The sequence below is a fragment of the Boeremia exigua genome (assembly GCF_020726555.1).
Source record: "Boeremia exigua strain MPI-SDFR-AT-0100 chromosome Unknown C7974scaffold_6, whole genome shotgun sequence".
Taxonomy (NCBI): Eukaryota; Fungi; Ascomycota; class Dothideomycetes; order Pleosporales; family Didymellaceae; genus Boeremia; species Boeremia exigua.
Genome location: NW_025763523.1, coordinates 1,640,248 through 1,658,432, shown reverse-complemented (window position 1 = coordinate 1,658,432; position 18,185 = coordinate 1,640,248). Strand labels below are relative to the sequence as shown.

General features: G+C 54.0%; 6 protein-coding genes across 6 annotated transcripts; 5 read left to right on the top strand and 1 right to left on the bottom strand.

Annotated features, from left to right (window-relative positions):
- The first annotated feature begins 967 nt into the window (after positions 1-967).
- C7974DRAFT_394716 (ketopantoate reductase PanE/ApbA-domain-containing protein) lies at positions 968-2,383 on the top strand. The gene has a single exon (XM_046141917.1). The coding sequence runs from the start codon at positions 1,301-1,303 to the stop codon at positions 2,318-2,320; it is 1,020 nt and encodes a 339-aa protein (XP_045997328.1). The 5' UTR covers positions 968-1,300; the 3' UTR covers positions 2,321-2,383.
- On the bottom strand, positions 2,384-5,217 carry C7974DRAFT_394714 (acyl transferase/acyl hydrolase/lysophospholipase). Its single transcript, XM_046141916.1, has 2 exons — positions 4,882-5,217; positions 2,384-4,832 (listed from the first exon to the last, which is right to left on the bottom strand). Exons 1-2 carry the CDS (start codon positions 4,941-4,943, stop codon positions 2,459-2,461), a joined length of 2,436 nt encoding a protein of 811 aa, XP_045997327.1. The 5' UTR covers positions 4,944-5,217; the 3' UTR covers positions 2,384-2,458.
- A 627-nt stretch (positions 5,218-5,844) lies between these two features.
- C7974DRAFT_376384 (uncharacterized protein) lies at positions 5,845-8,652 on the top strand (the record flags this gene model as incomplete). Its single annotated transcript, XM_046140275.1, has 3 exons — positions 5,845-6,910; positions 6,963-7,147; positions 7,195-8,652. The coding sequence occupies 3 exons, from the start codon at positions 5,845-5,847 to the stop codon at positions 8,650-8,652; spliced, it is 2,709 nt and encodes a 902-aa protein (XP_045997326.1).
- A 645-nt stretch (positions 8,653-9,297) lies between these two features.
- Positions 9,298-12,358, top strand: C7974DRAFT_454348 (uncharacterized protein; the record flags this gene model as incomplete). Its single annotated transcript, XM_046145906.1, has 3 exons — positions 9,298-10,327; positions 10,377-10,561; positions 10,611-12,358. The coding sequence occupies 3 exons, from the start codon at positions 9,298-9,300 to the stop codon at positions 12,222-12,224; spliced, it is 2,829 nt and encodes a 942-aa protein (XP_045997325.1). The 3' UTR covers positions 12,225-12,358.
- A 698-nt stretch (positions 12,359-13,056) lies between these two features.
- On the top strand, positions 13,057-14,990 carry C7974DRAFT_376382 (Cullin repeat-like-containing domain protein; the record flags this gene model as incomplete). The annotated part of the gene is made up of 2 exons (XM_046140274.1): positions 13,057-13,343; positions 13,391-14,990. 2 exons carry the CDS (start codon positions 13,057-13,059, stop codon positions 14,988-14,990), a joined length of 1,887 nt encoding a protein of 628 aa, XP_045997324.1.
- A 1,211-nt stretch (positions 14,991-16,201) lies between these two features.
- Positions 16,202-17,591, top strand: C7974DRAFT_434082 (Septin-domain-containing protein; the record flags this gene model as incomplete). The annotated part of the gene is made up of 3 exons (XM_046144971.1): positions 16,202-16,391; positions 16,445-16,908; positions 16,956-17,591. The coding sequence occupies 3 exons, from the start codon at positions 16,202-16,204 to the stop codon at positions 17,589-17,591; spliced, it is 1,290 nt and encodes a 429-aa protein (XP_045997323.1).
- Positions 17,592-18,185: the final 594 nt, after the last annotated feature.

Genomic DNA, 18,185 nt, shown 5'->3' with positions numbered 1-18,185 from the left:
AGGTGGATACAGTATGTGCAGACTTTGAGCCACATGTAGATCGTAGCGAATGTGCAAAGAGATGAGCACAGTGACATGAGAAAGGCTTTGATGACAAGACAGGAATGTGAGTGACAGAGAGAAGCATACATTGAGTGTGTCAATGATGAATTTGACAATAGCTGCCATGGTTAAGTGAAGTGCAGACAGCGGAAGAGATCTCAGATGGAGTCACTTACCTTCCATACGTCCTCCTGGAGTTATTGTCTTTCAGGCTGTGTCAGCTGTCACCTGCTCCTCAGATCTGCTCCACTCCAGTGGATGTCGGATTGCTAGATGTGATGATTGCTATGATGAGACATCCATACATCGGTGTTGTCGCATATGCGTAGTACTCCTACATCGCGGGGTCTCACGTCCTGGAACTGGGCTGCTCTCTGCTCAAGCCTCGGAGTTGGATCGCTTCGTATATGCTCCGTTGGTTCCAGAAAAGAGAGATTCAGTGACCTGTCGACAAAGTGTACTCACTCGGACTGTGCAAGCAGAAACATGTTGTTGACGCAGATACGGAGGGAAGGTAAAGGTGGTGGTAAAGGCAGAATGTGTCGAACCAAGCTTACTTGAACCGTGATAGAGCAATCGGTCTCATGCTATCTCCTCTGTGATATTGTATACTCAGACGAGCAGGTGCACTCACACAATCTAGTCGGTCTGTCCATCAAGGGCTGATGACGCTGGCTCTCGACGTGTTTATAGTGCACACCTAAGCACAAGGTCGGTACACGTGTTGCACACGATCGCATACTTGTAGATTTGATCCTTGTAGCATGGGAAATATCAGACAAGAACAATCTTGTGTGAATACGATCTTGTGAGTGATGATGCGAGGACCCTGACCACGACACGTCGTGCTGGATATCTATCGGCGCTAGTCCCGATCTATACATGGCTAGTTCGCTACTTCCCGAACATCTTGAAGACAAACCCACTCCAATCTCTCAAGTCAAAGCTCATAATGTATGCGGCTGACTGTGAAACACTGATACTGCAATGAGGTTTGTTCGGTACGGCCCAATAAAGTATAGAGTCGCTACAATGCTCAACGTCGCGCGTCAATGTACCGAGGCTAAACTCCGCATTTCCGTGTATCGATAAGATGACGAGCACGACATCGCAGCTCCCAGCTCCTCTGTGTCAGTACTGTCAATCGGCAGCAGAAAGACGAGGATTCAGGTAGCCCTTCTCGAGCTACGGACCGAAAATCTCGCTCGGATCAGCAACAGTTGTCCCTCGCCAGGATTGCGTCATTACAGCCGTCCTCATGTCCACGAACATCCTCATAGTAGGCGCCGGCGCAATCGGCGCCTTCTACGCCTCACGCCTCGCCCTCGTCCCTGGCCTCTCCGTCTCCGTAGTCTGCCGCTCAAACTACAAAGCCGTCAAAGCAAACGGCTTCCAAATAACCTCCCCGCAATACGGCGACTACACCTTCACCCCCACCCACACCTTCGCCAACCCCGACGAAGCCCGCGCCTCCAACACCCCCTGGCACTACATCGTCGTCGCCACCAAAGCCCTCCCCGACGTCTCCGACGACTCCACAATCCTCGCCGGCCTCGTCACCCCCGCCACCGCAATCGTCCTCATCCAAAATGGCCTCGGCGTCGAAGCCCCGTACGTGGCTCGCTTCCCAGACACCCCCATCTGCAGCGCCGTGACAATCGCAACCTGCGCGCAGCCATCCCACGGCAAAATCGTCCACAACCGCTGGACCCGCATCACCAGCGGCCCGTACCTGCCGCACCTAGACACGGGCAGCGCGCGCCCCACTGACGCGGCCGCCACATCCGCGAACACCGGGTTCATCGAGGCGCTGCTAAAAGGCGGCATCAAAGACGCGCTCGCCTACTCCCACGCCAAACTGCAGCTCACGCGCTGGCACAAGATCGCGATCAACGCGTCCATGAACCCGTCGTCGGTGCTCGCAGGCAGCGTGCCCAACGCCGCCATGGCGGCGGACCCGGAGCTCGCGCTGCACCTGGCCGGCGTCATGCAGGAGATTCTCGACACCGCGCCAAAGGTGCTGGGGCAGCCGATGCCGGCCGAGTTTGCCACCCCGGCGGCGATTCTGGCGAGTACACGCAAGAACACGAGTGGCAGCCGGCCGAGCATGGCGGTGGATTGGGAGCAGGGGAGAAGACTGGAGATTGAAGTCATTCTAGGGAATCCGATTAGGATTGCGCGGGAGAGGGGGCTGGAGATGCCGCGGTTGCAGACGCTGTATGCGTTGGTCAGGATGGCGCAGGAGGTGCGGGAGAAGGAGAAGGAGGCGAAGTTATGAGCGGGCGGGCGATCTGGTTCATGTGTATCACGGTTTGAGATGGTGAGTTGGAATAGGTATAAGTGTGTAAAGTGGTCATTCTATGCCAAGTGGGTATCATTCAACGTCCTTCTCCTCCCTCTCCTCTTCGCGCCTGCTTCAGCTGAAGTGATCCCCGTGATCACTCGCGCCCATGCGATGCCCCGCGACCCTGCCCTGCGCCAGTCTCCAGTGCCACCTGCGCTCCCTCTCCAGCCTTTCCTTCTCCTCCCTATTCCTCTTCTTGCGCTCATATACCGCCCTGACAGTACGTTTCGTGCGCTCGGCGCCCTCCGCGTAGTTCGTGCGCGCCAGCTCGACCACACTGTCAATCTGCTCGGGCGTGTAGACGAAGTTCCAGGTGCTCATGAAGTCGCTGGAGCGCGGATCGACGCCGGGGACCTTGTCATTCGTGAGGAAGGGGTTGTAGATAACAGTGATGCCGGAGTGTTCGTGCATGAGCTCCCAGTCTTCTTCGACCTGTTTCGAGACCGGGGGTTCGTCGTTGCTAATGCGTTCCTCGGTGCTGCCGACCCAGATATTGCAGTGGCCGAGGTCTTTGTGCTGCTTTGCGTTGTCAGCGTCTTGAGCTTTTGCTTCCTCGACTTTGGCGTTGGCTTGGGCTTCGCTGTTGGCTTGGGCTTCGTCGAGGTCGTGCTGGATCGTTTCCATTGTTTCGTCAGCGGGTGGCCAGCCGGCGCCGACGGGCCAGCCTTTGATGCCGCGCTGGCGAGCGTAGCCGTCGGCGACTTTGAGCCAGTTGTCGGTGCGGACATCAGAGCTTGCGTCGAAGGCGATGAGGATGTCGACGTTGCGGCCGGGACGGAGGAGCGGGTAGATGGGCAGGTTGTTGGACATGCCGGCGTCCATGAACTGGAAGTTCTTTTGCGTGAAAATGCTTTCTGGACACGAAGGTGGGAGCAGCTCCCGCATGCCGAGGGCGAAGTTGGGTATGGACGCAGGATCGATGGGGTGAACCTTGACGAGGTCTTCGTCGCGCTCGGCGATCATGGCGTCGATGGCTGCGAAGCCTGCAAGACCGCGCAGGAAAGGCCCAACTTCTTTGTAGTAATGTGATAGTGTTGCGCAGAACGCAGAACCCCAGATGCCCATGAGCATCGGGACGCGAACTTCAGGCAGAGCGAGACCATTCTCGCGCCATACAGTCCGTCCGTTCTCAAACTGGCGACCCATGGCCCACGTTGGGATGCCAGCAGAGAGCTCCTCGCACCACAACTCGTATGGTGTGAATTCGAACCACTGGAACCAGGATTCCTTCCTTGCCTTGGCTTCAGCAGCGATGGGGTCCTTCGTGTCGATCTGCTCGGCCAGGGGTATCTCGTGGCGGACTGCGGTGTAGATGGGCAGAGGGTGTGAGCCGTCGTCCGTGAAGCGTCGCTGTTTCGAGATCTTGAAATCGTATTCGCTGACAGATAGCGCACCCTTTGGAACAAGCAAGCGTGCAGCGAGGAGCGCGCCGTAGAAGTCAACGAGGCCGAAATCGGCATTAGGCACGCCCTTGGCCTTCTCGACCAGGCCCGCCAGCAGATACTTATTGGTCGGTGCGCTGACGAGCAGCTCAAGGGCGTCTGGTGGGAAGGCAATGTGCACACCGAGACGGTTCTTGAGGTGGCGGATCAGCTTAGCATGGCTGCGCTGGGAGACGTCGGAGTAGAACATTGTCTGCAGCCAGCAGCTCCCGCTGACGCCAGCTGTGTAGGTGACGCAGTCGAACAGGCCGTGCTCCTTCGCCGACAGGTATGACGAGGCGCCGGCAACAAGAGCGCGGAGGCCTCCGCCAGAGCCGCACATGGCAATGACGGGGACGTCATCAGGGTGGATCTTGCCCTCAGGGATGTCGAGATAGCGGGCGAGAGCTGCCTTGGTGAATTGCGAGCGCTTCTCTCGGAACGACAGCTCCTCCTCGCACAGCTGGTCGGAGACGCGCACAGAAGCATCCCAAATGATCTCGGGGTTAGTCTCTGGGTCGTTCGCCTCGTACCAGATGTCCTCGGCCAGCGACCCTGGGGCCATGGACAGCTCATTCTGCAGCTTCTTGATGAAGCCCGGCAAGACCTTAACCCACTGGGGGATGACGTAGTCCAGGATGGAGTCGCCGATGTACGTGACGGGCGAGGTAGGGCTGGAGAAGCTGCCGGTGATTGTCTGCCAGGCTGACGTCACGTCGCCTGCCTTCTCCACCACAGCGCTGTATCCCTCCGCGACTCGGGTCTGGGAAGGCGCTTCCTGCTCGCCGGGCGCAGGTCTCTCGTCGGACTTCTCGTCGGGCTTCTTCACAGCGGAGTTGGCGCTGCTCCGGCTTTGTGTGCGCGACACGGAGCCCCAGGACGGCCCGTCGAGCTGTATGGGCCGCGAGTGATGGGCTGCGAGGTAGTATCCGGTGCCGAGGGTCGCGAGGAAGAGCGGCGGGCCATATCGGAGGCAGTAGGTAGAGGCGGTCGGGCGAGTGGTGGCATTGGCTCTGGTGTGCAGTCTGAGCAGTCAGCGCCCGCTCTCTCTGCGTAGACGTGTTGCATGCTCACCCGCGGCGCGTTCCCCGCAGCCACACCAGGCCGAGGTCGCGCGCATTGCCCAAGCGCGCCATGGATAGTGACAGCGGGCGGAAAGGAATGTGAGGGGTGTTTGCGGTGTGCTTGCAGAACAGGCCTGCAAAAAGCCAATTGGCCTCCCAGCTATGCGCTCAACATGACGAAGTTGCGGCGCGTTGCGCGATCCAGTTTTCGGCCGCGTCCGTTGGCGATTCAGGTTTGCGGGCGTTGGTCGTTGATCGATGGCTACGTAATCGGCCGATCCAAGCACATGCAGGAACACCCGAGGCTCCCTCGTCATCGCTGACCATCTCAACGGGCATCGTGAACTGGTCTGGGCACGTGTCTGACGGCTCGCAGCTACTGCAGGAACCGATCACGTCTACTTCGGCAGTGCGGCTGGACAGTGCTTGTCCCAGTGCTGATCGTCTTCCCCAGTGCCGCCATCCGTAGCGCCAACGGTCCCTCAACCCCACATGTTTATCGTCGTTCTATCAACGGCCGAGTACACTTGACCAGTGTCAAAGGATCTTGGGAGCAGGTGTGCAGGTCCTACCCAAACATTGCTCGAACTGCACGCTTTCCTCTTTCGCCATCTATGGCAGGGCCAACATGTACGAGCTCAATTGGGCCACCTCGGCCTGTGACCAATGACACGCCTGCGAACGAGCACTGCAAACTATTGCTCCTCACTTTTGCTGCGTTGCTTCTGACCTTTCAACGTCACTCTCACCATGGCCTAACCTACTAATGCCTCACTCGATGGCTCACGTTCACTTCACCGCAGTCATGGCTATCGGCCTGATAACCTTTATATCGCTGTCTGCCACAGATCATCGCGTCGCCTTTCTATCTTCTTTTCCATTTGCATTTCGCCCTCGACCTGACAGGTGATTCTCCCCTTCTGTTCGACCTACGACCACGTATCATCAACTGGAGTCTCTTCGAACGAACAGCATGTCCAAGCGTCCACTGTCCCCACCGCCCGGAGAGGTAGTACAGCGCGACTGTCTCGATTTTGATGAATGGAAGGCTCAACGTCTTGCCACTGAAGGTATCAAGCGGGGCGATGACTCCGTCTACGATCCCAGCACCGAAGAACTTCCAGCTCACATGTGGTATGCTTTGGACCAGAAGCTGCTGAGAAAGACAGTGGCACACATGTGTGATCAGCTAGGCCGTCCAGTCGTAAATTGCGAGATCAACGATCCGGAGATCACCGACTTGCTTAGGGCTCTCGATCGAGCAAAGAAGATTCCTCTTTCAAAGAAGGTTGATATCGCGGTGGTAGGTAACCAGGGTGTTGGCAAAAGCTCCACAATCAACGCCCTTCTCAACCGCGACCTTGTCGATGCCTCGGCAAGCTCCAGCGCATGCACAGCATTCGCAACTATCGTCGAGTACAAAGATGGGGCTACGGATGACACGGATGAGAGCGATCTTAAAGTCACCTTCTTGGAGTTAGATGAAGTCCGTGACTTTGTCGAAGAGCAGATTCGCCGGTACACAGATGTCTACGCCCCTTTCGAGGCCAACAATGACATTGAAGCACAAGAGGAAGACGGCGTCTTGGCGAAGGACATCGTGGAAGACAGTGTTTCTGAATTTGAAGTTTCTGACAGTGATTTGAGCGATGCAACTGAGAGCCCAATCGCCAGTAAGAAGAAACGTAAGAAGGTTTCTAAAGCCGTACAGCTCGGTGCAGACACCGCTGAACAGTTCTTCCGAATCCTCTTCAGCGCACATCTGGACGAAGAAAAGGAAGCCGAACTTCAGTCATGGCTCGGCAAGACTGACTTGGAAGATGGCCAATTCCTCGAACATTGTGTTCGTGTTGCGACTGAGCACTTGGGACAGATCCAAGCTGAGGAGCAGGGAAGTGTCGAGTATAGCGATGTCAAGGACATGGACTTGCAGAAAGTAAGAAGCCATGCCACGACTATGTGGCCTCTGGTCAAAGCTGTGACAATCTCCACTGGGTCTGTTCTGCTTAGTAATGGTATTCGTTTCATGGATTTGCCTGGTAAGACGAGCGCATCACTCATTTATCAGACCAGTGCATTGACTATCAGCAGGCTACGGAGATATGAACCAGACACGCACTGCAGTTGTAAACGAGTTTCGTAGCAAGGCTCATTTCGAGATGATCGTGGCCAAAAGCGATCGATATTTGTCCAAGACCGACGAAGATCGCTTCCTCGATCGTGCGGTCCGACATCATGGGGCGCGGAATGTGTTTCTTGTGCTCAACAAAGCCGACGTAAGTGTACTCCTATTATATTCATGGTCCCTGCTAACAACGAACAGTCATGCTTGGAGACACCACAGCACCAAGTCATCCGTACGATGAAAGATGAAACCGAAGAACCTTTCATGACCATTCAACATCACATCTCGGGTCTCAAAAGCTTGAGAGGTGAAGCCCGCAGTGTCGTCCAACAATACCGACGATACTTGATCAGAGAAGCTCAGATGGCTGGCGGTCGACGCGAATCTGACAAGATCCAACGCAAGATGCAGAAGAAAGGAGTTCGGGTCTTCTCAGTGTCCTCGGCGCGATATCTCGACTGGCTCGATCCTTCGCCGCTGGAAGATCCGCCCTACGATCCCGCAGGCACTAATATCCCTCTTCTTCGTCAATCACTTCTTATGCTGCCGGCTGAGGCGAGTTACGAAAATCTTCGATATCACATCTTCGAGACAGTCACAGATATCGAAGACAAAGTGTCGCGAATTCTCATGAAATTCACCAATGACGTCGACGTTTCTGCGATTCGTCGCTATCTACTCGAGCAAGTTTCTGTCCTTGATAGCAACCTCAAGAATCTGTCTATCTCTGTCCCAAATAGCCTGGTGTCCGAAGCTTGGAACGAAGCTGCCAAGTGCAAGGTTGCTGATGGCATGAAAATGCATTTGAACTCGTTGCCTGAGGTAGACCTTGCCTATCAAACATTCTGGCTTTTACTTCGAAACAATGGCATTGCTACACATGGTAGCTACAGGAACAGAAACCTCAACGACGAGCTCATGCAAACCTACAAGTCAACAATAAGATATTGGAGGAACAAGACGACCCCCGAAGTCGTCCATGTTCATAGCCAATTTAATGCTCCAGTTCAAGCTACACTCAGCGAGCTTGAGCAGCGTCTAAGTGCAGCCTCAAGCGACCCCGAGCTGAAGCGAAGGGTCGGTGAGGCTCTCGACAAACTCTCGAGGCGCATTGATCAAGGCGAAAGCCGTCTGCTGGAAGAACTCTACGCTGCATTGAATGAAAATTACAGGCGCTTTACCACAGAAGACGATATAAGGTGTCCCGTCGCCCGAGAGCTCAGGTCCGCCTACGTGCGCATCAACATGATCCGCATGGACGAGCGGCCGAAACACCGCAAAGGTATCTACAGAGATCAGCGCGCCGAACTGATCCGTACCACCACCGAAACCAACAACGATGAAGCCCCGCTCATTGATGCAATCTCAATACGGGTCAAGTGCCGCCAATGCAGACTCTGGGGAGACGTCGGCAACGAATTTACCGACACAGTCCTCGCTCACTTTGAAGAATTCGCCCAGGCCCTGGCTGAGCTGCTCGAGAACGAAATGTACATGCTGGAGGCGCACAAGCTAGTGCGCAAGCAGCTGGGCGAGCAGCTTCTCGGCTTCAGCAGAGATCTCGCACTGGTCAAGGGGCAGTTCGTTGAGCCGGAGACGCTGCACGTTGCTAAGAAGGCGCGGGTCACGGCGGTCAAGCAGGAGGTGCTAGAGTGAAGTCTGGGCGATGGAGATACATCTGCGAGTCAGCGACATTGTGGGATGCAGCGCGTGGCTTGGTGAGCTATGGGTGTTGCAGGATGTCAAGAAATTCACTCACGTAGGCGAAGTTCACGCTCCTAGGTATCGTATTCGAGATAAAGGCTGATGAATGACTGGAGTTTTTCCGCTCTACACGTTCTTGTTCCGTGCGTCCCGTGACATAGTCGAAAGCGCTCCTTGACTGCAATATCTAACAGCTTCTTCACGACGTGTCTTTCTCAAGCATCGTCGAGGCATAGGATGATTCACTGTAGGCCTCAATTATCATGCGTCCTGCCTTTACCTCATGGTACACACACCATAATTTCTTGCACCTTCTCCCAGCTACTGGGGCGTAATCATATCACTGCACCGCCAACAGAGTCCAACTCAGTATCAGCGACGCGCCTTTCTCTCTCACCTTCCTTCACAAGACTGGGCTTCCTTTACATCCGTCTCTCACTTGACAGCGAGGCGGAGACTCCTTCCGTTGCTGTGACTATTTATATGAGCCCTTCTGGCTGCGAACTTGACTTCTTACCACAACTTCCACTACCACGATAGCTACTGCGACGAAAGCTGACGCTGGTATTTGGCCACGAGATTTGCACTTACAATACCATGGCGCAGTCTAGCAGCTCTGCAGAGTGTGAGCTGCCGGTAGAGATTCTAACACTCTCACAGTACAAGGTTAAGTTTGGCGCTTCACAAGGTAATGGCGAGCCGACTGTGTACGATGCTTCTTCAGAACGATACCCCAACGATGACTGGTACGCGCTTGAGCACGATAAGATCAACAGTGGCATTCATGACCTGTGCCTGCCTCTTCTTCGAGCAGTGCGCAAACATTCTTCCAACGATGTCGAGGTCTCCAATCTGAATGCTACAGTGCAGACAGCCAACATCATTCCACGCGGTCAGCAATTCTACGTCGCTTTCCTAGGTGAACAGGGTACCGGAAAGAGTTCGCTTATCAATTCAATCCTGGACCGCGACATCGTCTTCGTTTCTCCATCATCGTCCGCATGCACTGCATACCCAACGTTCATCACACACAAAGTCGGCGCCAGCGACGACACGAAGGAATCAGATATCCGTGTCCAGTACTTCAGCGAAGAAGAGATCAGAGAATGTTCTCAGGAACAGGCACGCCGGTATCGAGAAGCGTTTCCCTGTAAGCATCGTGACGCGCCGGATCATGATGTTCAAGCCCTTCTGGAAATCGGAATGGAAGAAGATCTCAGTGACGGCGAGGACGATGAAGTTCCGATATCTACATCTACTGCCGACGATCCATGTCGCAAGAGTATACGCCCTTCAATCTTACGCGGCGCAAAAACTGCGATGTCTTTCTTCAACATCATTTTCCAAACCGAGCATAACAAGGAACAGGAATCTTTCCTGCAAGATCAACTCGACTACATGGACATCGAGGATGGTGTTTTTGCAGATCTATGCGTAGTAAGGGCTCGATCTCAGCTGAGCGAACGCAATCTTGGCGGTGGGTTTGCGGTGTCTGATACGATCAAAGACGAGATACTGCCCGAATTTCAAGAAATTATTGATAAGGTCTGGCCACTCATCAAATCAGTGCGTATTGAGACTGGACATGTTCTTCTGAGGAACAATGTGTGCTTGCTAGATCTTCCTGGTACGCTTATTCTCCTCCTGAAGCTAAAAGTACCGCTGACTTTGATTAGGATATGGCGATGACAACCACATTCGCACGGCAACAATTGACAAATTCCGCCTGATGGCTCACTTCGAAATTGTCGTCGCACCGACTTCGAGAGTCGTGTCAAGCGTAGTGCAGGAGCGCTATCTCAGCCGATCCATTCGTCGTCTTGGGGCACGAAATACACTTTTAGTCACAAACAAGTCAGATGTGAGCGAAAGCACCCTAAGAAATTTGTTCCAGCTGACAATGCACCCAGCAATTGCTTGACAATTTGGAAAAGCAGATCAACAAGCTCGAGGAGGCACCATTTCCACTCTTCAAACAATATCTGGCCAACATTAAAGTTCACGCCAGACAGGGCACTGAGAATAAATGTCTTCTTGTTGACTACAGGGACTATCTACTGAAGGAGGCCCGAATGGCTTACATTCAGCGGGAAAAAGATATTGTTAGCCTGCAGTTACAAGATAGGGGCGTCGATATACTGTCCGTATCTGCACGACAGTACAGTATCTGCACAGACGCGGAGCAGGACGATGAGAAACCCAAACTCACACCCGCAGCGACTGGTATACCGCAGCTGCGCCGCTATCTCTTCCATTTGCCAGCTCAGACAAACTATCGGACGCTACATTATCATGTCTTCGAAACTCTTCCAGACATCGTCCGACAAATTCAGCGCATTCTCGAGAAATTTGGCGACGATGAGGGCTACGCACAGATGCGCGAGTATTTGACAGAACGACTGCTGCAAGTACACTCCAGCATCAGAATGCTTGCTACATCTCTTCCCACCGAACGTGTAAGCCAGCCATTCATCGAAGGAGGGGTTAAGTCCCGCATCAACACCGGCCTGAAGGCTGTTGTTCAGACCTTGGCGAGCCCATTCTTGTACTATCCAACATTCTCTAAGATGCTCAAGGAGAACGGCATTCCGGTCAATGGTGCGGGACTAGGCCGTAACTTGAACCAGGAGATTCTGGACACAATGGTTGAGTTCATCCACAGTTGGCGTGACAAAATGCAGACTGAGACTGAAGACATCGCCCTGAAACTTGATGAACCGGTTCAGGCTGTCCTCAACGATCTCAGGAATCGCGTTCAGGGCTACGAAGGAGACCCAGAGCTAAAATCTAGAGCTACAGAGCTGCTCGATACCACCACCCGCCGAATTGCTATGGCCTATGGCAAGATGGCAGCTCTGCTTCAAAGTAAGCTACGAGAAGTTCACTTCATGTTCTCGAACGAGACGAATGTCAAGTGCCCGATCGCGCTGGAAATGATGGAGATATATCGAAGTGTTCTTCTGCAGCAGCTGATTCAGCCTGGTCCGGGCTCATACGCGCGGCAGCGTGCTCACCTAATCGAGTCTCTCATTGCGCCCGACTGGCCAAAGCCTCCATTCTCGGATGTTATGGAACAAAAGATTGCGAACACTCAAGTTGAGTCTTGGAAGGACTGCTGTGAACAGTATGTTGAAGAAGCCACAGCTCTCTTGCAAGTCTTCGCTCGTTCCATCGATGAACTTCTCGACACTGGTGCGCAACTGACTTCTGATCATCGGCGCGTGCGAGAGCAGCTGGAGGCTCTACTTCCACAGTTCAAGAAGCAGCTTTACCGGGTTCAAAGCCGATTTCCCGGAACAGATACATCAGGTGCCTTCGTCTCAAATAAGCGAAAGGCAGGTGGTGAGAGAGCGGCTACGCAACCACCTACTTCATGGAACGATGTGAAACGATCAAAATCTTCTGTGCAGGCTATTCGGTACCGAGGCGTGTCCGAACAACATATTGGAAAGCTGCGTGAGAGGTTCTTGTCAAACTTACAGCACGAATCAAACCCGGTAATCAAGAGAGAGCCCGGTCTCTAAGCCTTGATCAGATTCGACCTTTTGCACCCATGGTGGACTTGTAGTCCCACTTTCTGTCGGATAGTAAGATCCGATACGTGGCTAGACAGACACTTCTTGTTTCCGCCTGCACCATGCTTCAAGGGCAGGTCAAATGGTAGGGATCGGATGGATGCCCGTTTAGGAGTAGCAGATGCTTGGGACTTCTAGCTTGACAGAAACATATTCCAATGAAAAGTCTACTTACAGTCTTGCGGCCAATTTGGACAGTGTCATGTCTTTGCTAGCTCAATACTTAAAGACAGGTCTGACAGCGGCTTTGCGGCGAGCGGAAACACTCCCCTGCGCGAACAGCTCGTCTAGATGACGCCACACCCAGCAGCGTACCACTCCTTGATCAAAGTTTCCGCATTGTTCCGTACTCCACATATATAAGAGAAGCACATTGTGGCCGTAAAGTGTACACGAAACATGGAAGCAGAGTGTCTCCGAAAGATGACTGACCGAGGGTGGTTCCCTGCACCGTGCGCCGCACTTCAACCCTGGTTCGTCATAGCCTCGTTCTCCTGCAGTTCTCCGGCAGCTCCGCAGGCATCCCCACGCCAGACCAACCTCCATACACAATCTACATAATCCCGGCTACTAGCCGCCTTGGACCCTAATTTTGTATCTTTGTTTCTTTGTACATGTTGCCACATTCTTGAAATACATACCGACGTTCGGTCCGCAGGGTCATAACAGCCCCCACAGTTGCTCGAAGCTGCCACGCTTCAAGCTCCCGTAATCGCATCAGTCGCGCCTTCCCCAACCTCCTTCCCCGCGAAACACTGTTGGCAGGCGCCTTCCAGCCAAGATGGTGGGGCCGCGCAAACCACCGGCGCTGGCCGAAGAGAGCGCCGAAGTCGAGGTGTTGTATGCCAACATGGACAAGATGAAGACGCTCACGAAGAAGATCCAAGCTTCTGTCAATCGCCTCGATGGCAGCGGCAAAGCGGTGCAAGACGCGATCAGTCCCATCTATGGAAATACGCAAAAGCTACAGATTGCGACAAGCAACATCGACAAGGTCATCGAGGCGATTGAGCGCCTCAGGGCACCGCGCGACCAGAGTGAGCGGGAAGAGAGGATCATTAGAGCTGGGTACGTATGCTCGATCATACTGGGACATCTAAGCTGACGCGTGCTAGACCTGGACGAGGCGACCTTCGCGATTACCTTGCGTCTCTCGACCGGACCACGATGGCGCTCGCCGATCTGAAGCGCACGAACCTGCGATCGAATGAACAAGCCATCGCCCAGCTGAACGGGCTATTGAAGCTGGGAAACAAACAATTGGAGGACGTCTTTCGTAGCATACTCGGAGACTGCTCAAGGCAGAAGCTACAGCCATTGGAGTTTGTCGCGAAGAACAACCCCTTTCCGTTGCTGCCGCAGGACCAGCTGTCGACGTTGCGCGGCATCAATAACCATATTTCCCAAGCCGTGGCCTCGGCTTCGCAGGCAGACTTGTCGTCAACACCCACACAAAGGATATACGCAGACATTCGGGGGAGCTATTTGGAGAGCTCGCTCGCCAGTCTGGCTCAGGCTTCGGTCACGACGGCTAAGAAGGTGCAGCCGGATGCGCTGTACAAGAAGGGCACCAACGGCATTGGCACGTATGTGCAGGCCATCGAGGGCATCTTTGTGGCCGAATACGACAACATCACCAACGTGTTCGCGCGTGGTGAATGGATGCCAGTCTGCGAATCTACCTGCCAGTCTTCGTTGGGAGAATTCAACAGGACTTTGCGCGACCTGAATGGTCACATCCAAAAGAACCTACTCACCGATTGCTTTCTTGGCTATGAGATCTGCGGCATGGTTCGCACGCTGTCTCTGCGCCTGCAGGACACCACTGGTACGCTCAAAGGCCAGATCTACGACAGCGTTAAGCCTGTTCGTGAGACGTCGAAGACATCCTTGAGCAAGCTTATCGAGGACACTAGGGTTCGAACACAGACTCTTGTTGCTTTGCCAATGGACGGAGCTGCAGTACCCATCACAACAGAGACCATGCGTCGTTTACAGGAGATGACCAATTACTTGGATCCGCTATCCTCGATATTGGCATCATTGGGCGAGGGCGGCTGGAACAACCCCTCTGCGAATGCTTCATCAACGACACTAGATGTCAACCCTGACATGGTCAAGCTGTTCGCGTCATACGCGTCCGACACAATCGACACGCTCATCCAGAACCTGACGGCGAAGGCAAAGATGTTGTTGAAGGGCAAGACGTTACAAGGTGTTTTCTTGGCGAACAACATAGCGATCGTCACTCGAGTCATTCGCAATTCGGAGCTTGCGCCTCTTCTGGAAAGCTACGCGGGTAAGCTCGCAGGTTGGCGCAAGACGAGCTCTGCTATGTACCTTGAAGCATGGCGAGAACCATCTGGACATCTACTCGACGTTCAGTATACCAATCGTTCGAAAGACAGGCCACATTCCGGGGGTGGAGCTCCCGACTCCGCCGCCATTGTCAAAGGTCTTGGGTCGAAAGACAAGGACGCCATCAAGGAGAAGTTCAAGAGCTTCAATACATGCTTCGAGGATCTTGTTGCTCGTCACAAGACCTACGCCATGGAGGCTGAGGTGCGAACAACGTTGTCGAAGGAAGTGCAGAACATCATCGAGCCGCTGTACAACCGCTTCTACGACAAATACCGCGAGATTGATAAGGGCAAGGGCAAGTACGTCAAGTACGATAAGGCTGAGCTCAACAGGTCGCTCATGAGTTTTTCTTGATGCATTGTCTGTGGCGTTGGATTGGACTTTCCGCACAATACCCTTAGTTTGCGTTTGCTTCGATCGAGTTGGGTGTGCACTGGACCAGGCTGGTGTATGCGACAGAGTTGAATGTATGATGTTTGGGACCGAGGTTAGTGCATACACCTTGGCCCGCGTAGATGGAAAGGCCACGAGGTCTACGGTCTGGAACTGTAGCGATGCTGTGGATGCAGCGCACTGCAGCCCTTGCATCCCTCCAGTGCAGCACATAAAACCTATTGTGCGCCGATCCTGGGGCGCAATTTCCATGTTCGTGAGCTTGGACACGTGATAGCTTCCTCTCTAAGCCCTGCGGTACGCCACTGCCATTTGCGGCAGCGCAACAACGCGAAAATCATCCCACGCCGACGTGCAAGGTGTCAATTGCACTCTGTAGCTCTTTTACAGCAACCACAGCTCGCTCTGCACCATCTCCACGTATTTCCTCAATTGCACCAACTGTTGGTCGCGTGGCGGGGATCAACTCTCTAGCGCCTATTTCTTCGACGTTGCTCTCCAATCCCTGCGAAACGTCGGACCCCTTTAACCACCAGCGAAGCGCACCACGTCTGCCACCTACAACGTCGTAGCATCCACCGCCATTCACACACGCAGTCGCTCGCAGTTGCCCGCGACCTTTTCAATTCCATTGCTCTGAGTGCATCAGTTCACTCGAGCGTACACGACTATCGAACGGTACGCCTATCCCACCTCCCTGTTTCACTTTATTTCTCCAGGTTTTGGCTGGCGTCGCGTCCTCAGATTGCTTAGTAGCAACCACCACCAGCTTCACCACGCATCGCGGATATCCTGCTGACCGAGTCTCGCATAATAGTAGTCTCTCACTTTGTGCCGTCCTTACTGCGACCGCAGCTCCACCGCCACTATGGGTAAGGAACCACCCCGATCCTACATATCTCGCGATATCGACACATGCACGGGCTGCAAGACTCCCCATAGCCTCAGGCATTCACGCCGCAGCAAACGGGATGGTGTCGTAGCCTCAATGCAGCCCTGACGCTAGTCGACGTTGCCGTCTCCGACGGCCACACCACCCTCCTTCCGACACACAGGGGCTAACTACAAACACAGAATCCAACGGCGCCGTATCGCCCGCCCCTCCTTCGCGTGCGTCCCCATCCCCACCCTCGACAGCGAACGGTCCGTTTGTTGTGGTTCGCGACATCGCCATGACTAACACACATGCAGCTATTCCCCAGACCATCACAGCGAAGAACCCCAAGCTCGCAGCTCAGATGGCGAACGACCTGAACATCGTGCGCAGGAAGCTCACAGGCTACGTTGGTTTCGCAAATCTGCCCAACCAGTGGCATCGCAAGAGTGTGCGCAAGGGCTTCAACTTCAATGTTATGGTCGTTGGTATGCTTGCACCAGCGGAACAAGCTCTCAGCGACGCGCTAACAGATTGACAGGTGAATCTGGCCTCGGAAAGTCAACACTCGTGAACACACTGTTCAACACCTCGCTGTACCCTCCCAAGGAGCGTAAGCCCCCAAGCATCGACATCTCTAAGACTGTTTCGATACAGTCCATCAGCGCCGATATCGAGGAGAACGGTGTCCGTCTTCGCTTGACCGTTGTTGACACGCCTGGGTTCGGTGATTTCATCAACAACGACGAATCGTGGGATCCTATTGTTAAGAACATTGAGCAACGATTTGACGCCTACCTCGACGCCGAGAACAAGGTCAACCGCATGAACATTGTTGACAACCGTATCCATGCCGTCGTCTACTTCATCCAGCCCACCGGCCACTCTCTTAAGCCTCTGGATGTTGAGGTTATGAAGAAGCTGCATACCAAGGTCAACCTCATTCCCGTCGTTGCCAAGGCCGATACGGTATCGGACGACGAGATCGATAACTTCAAGCGAAGGGTACGTAATTGCTTACACAAGAATGACTGGTTGCTAACAACGTGTAGATTCTCGCAGACATCAAGCACCACGGCATCCAGATCTTCGAAGGACCACGATACGAGCTCGACGACGAGGAGACAATCGCCGAGAACCAGGAAATCATGGCCAAGGTTCCCTTCGCTGTTGTTGGTTCGAACGAGGAGGTTGTCACTGCCGACGGCCGCAAGGTTCGTGGTCGCGCCATGCCCTGGGGTGTGGTTGAGGTCGACAATGAGGAACACTGCGACTTCGTCAAGCTGCGACAGATGCTTATCCGCACTCACATGGAGGAGCTCAAGGAGAACACCAACAACACGCTCTACGAGAACTACCGTTCTGAGAAGCTCACAGCGATGGGTGTCCAGCAAGACTCCAGCGTTTTCAAGGAGATCAACCCTGCGGTCAAGCAGGAGGAGGAGCGCTCGCTGCACGAGCAGAAACTCCAGAAGATGGAGATGGAAATGAAGATGGTTTTCCAGCAGAAAGTCAACGAAAAGGAGAGCAAGCTGCGACAGAGCGAAGAGGAGCTGTACGCTCGTCACAAGGAGATGAAAGACCAGCTCGAACGACAACGGGCCGAACTCGAAGAAAAGAAGGCGCGCATCGAGTCAGGACGGCCGCTGGAAGAGAAGGGCAAGAGGAAGGGCTTCTCCCTCCGTTAAGGTGGAGCACTCGGTGTCTGTCCGTCCTGACACCTTGCCCGGCTTACCTCTCCTACTTCTTTTCCTCCTCCCTCTTACAGACTTGTTTAATATGATGCCGCTTGACGATACCACTGGGTGCTATCGCCAGACGACTAATACGGCGATGCGGTGTTGGCGAGTAGAGGGCAACGGTGTCGTCTCTTGGTCCAGATATCCCGGCTGTTGATTGATACCAACATCATTGCGCTCCTTCCGGTTCCCTTGTGTTCCTTTCGACTTTTCTATTATTTAGTACAGGGGCAGTTGTTCTCGGGCGAAGTGGGGGAGCGACAGGAACTTCTTTTCATGTATTCTACAACTACCGTAGCAGTGAATTTCCTTTGTGGGTAGTGAACTCGTCCAAGATGATCTTTCGAGTGTCTGAGGCGTGCAATGTGATCGTGAGCGATGATGATTACGAGGGGTGACAGGCGTTCCAAGCTTCACATGTTCGCATCGCCCTCCTGCGACGATCGTCAGGGTGCAGCACTGGTGGAGGCGCGCTGCGGCGCTATTGGGCGTGTGCGGGCCAGCCAGGACTGGAAGTGGCAGCGCGAAAGCATTTCGTCATCA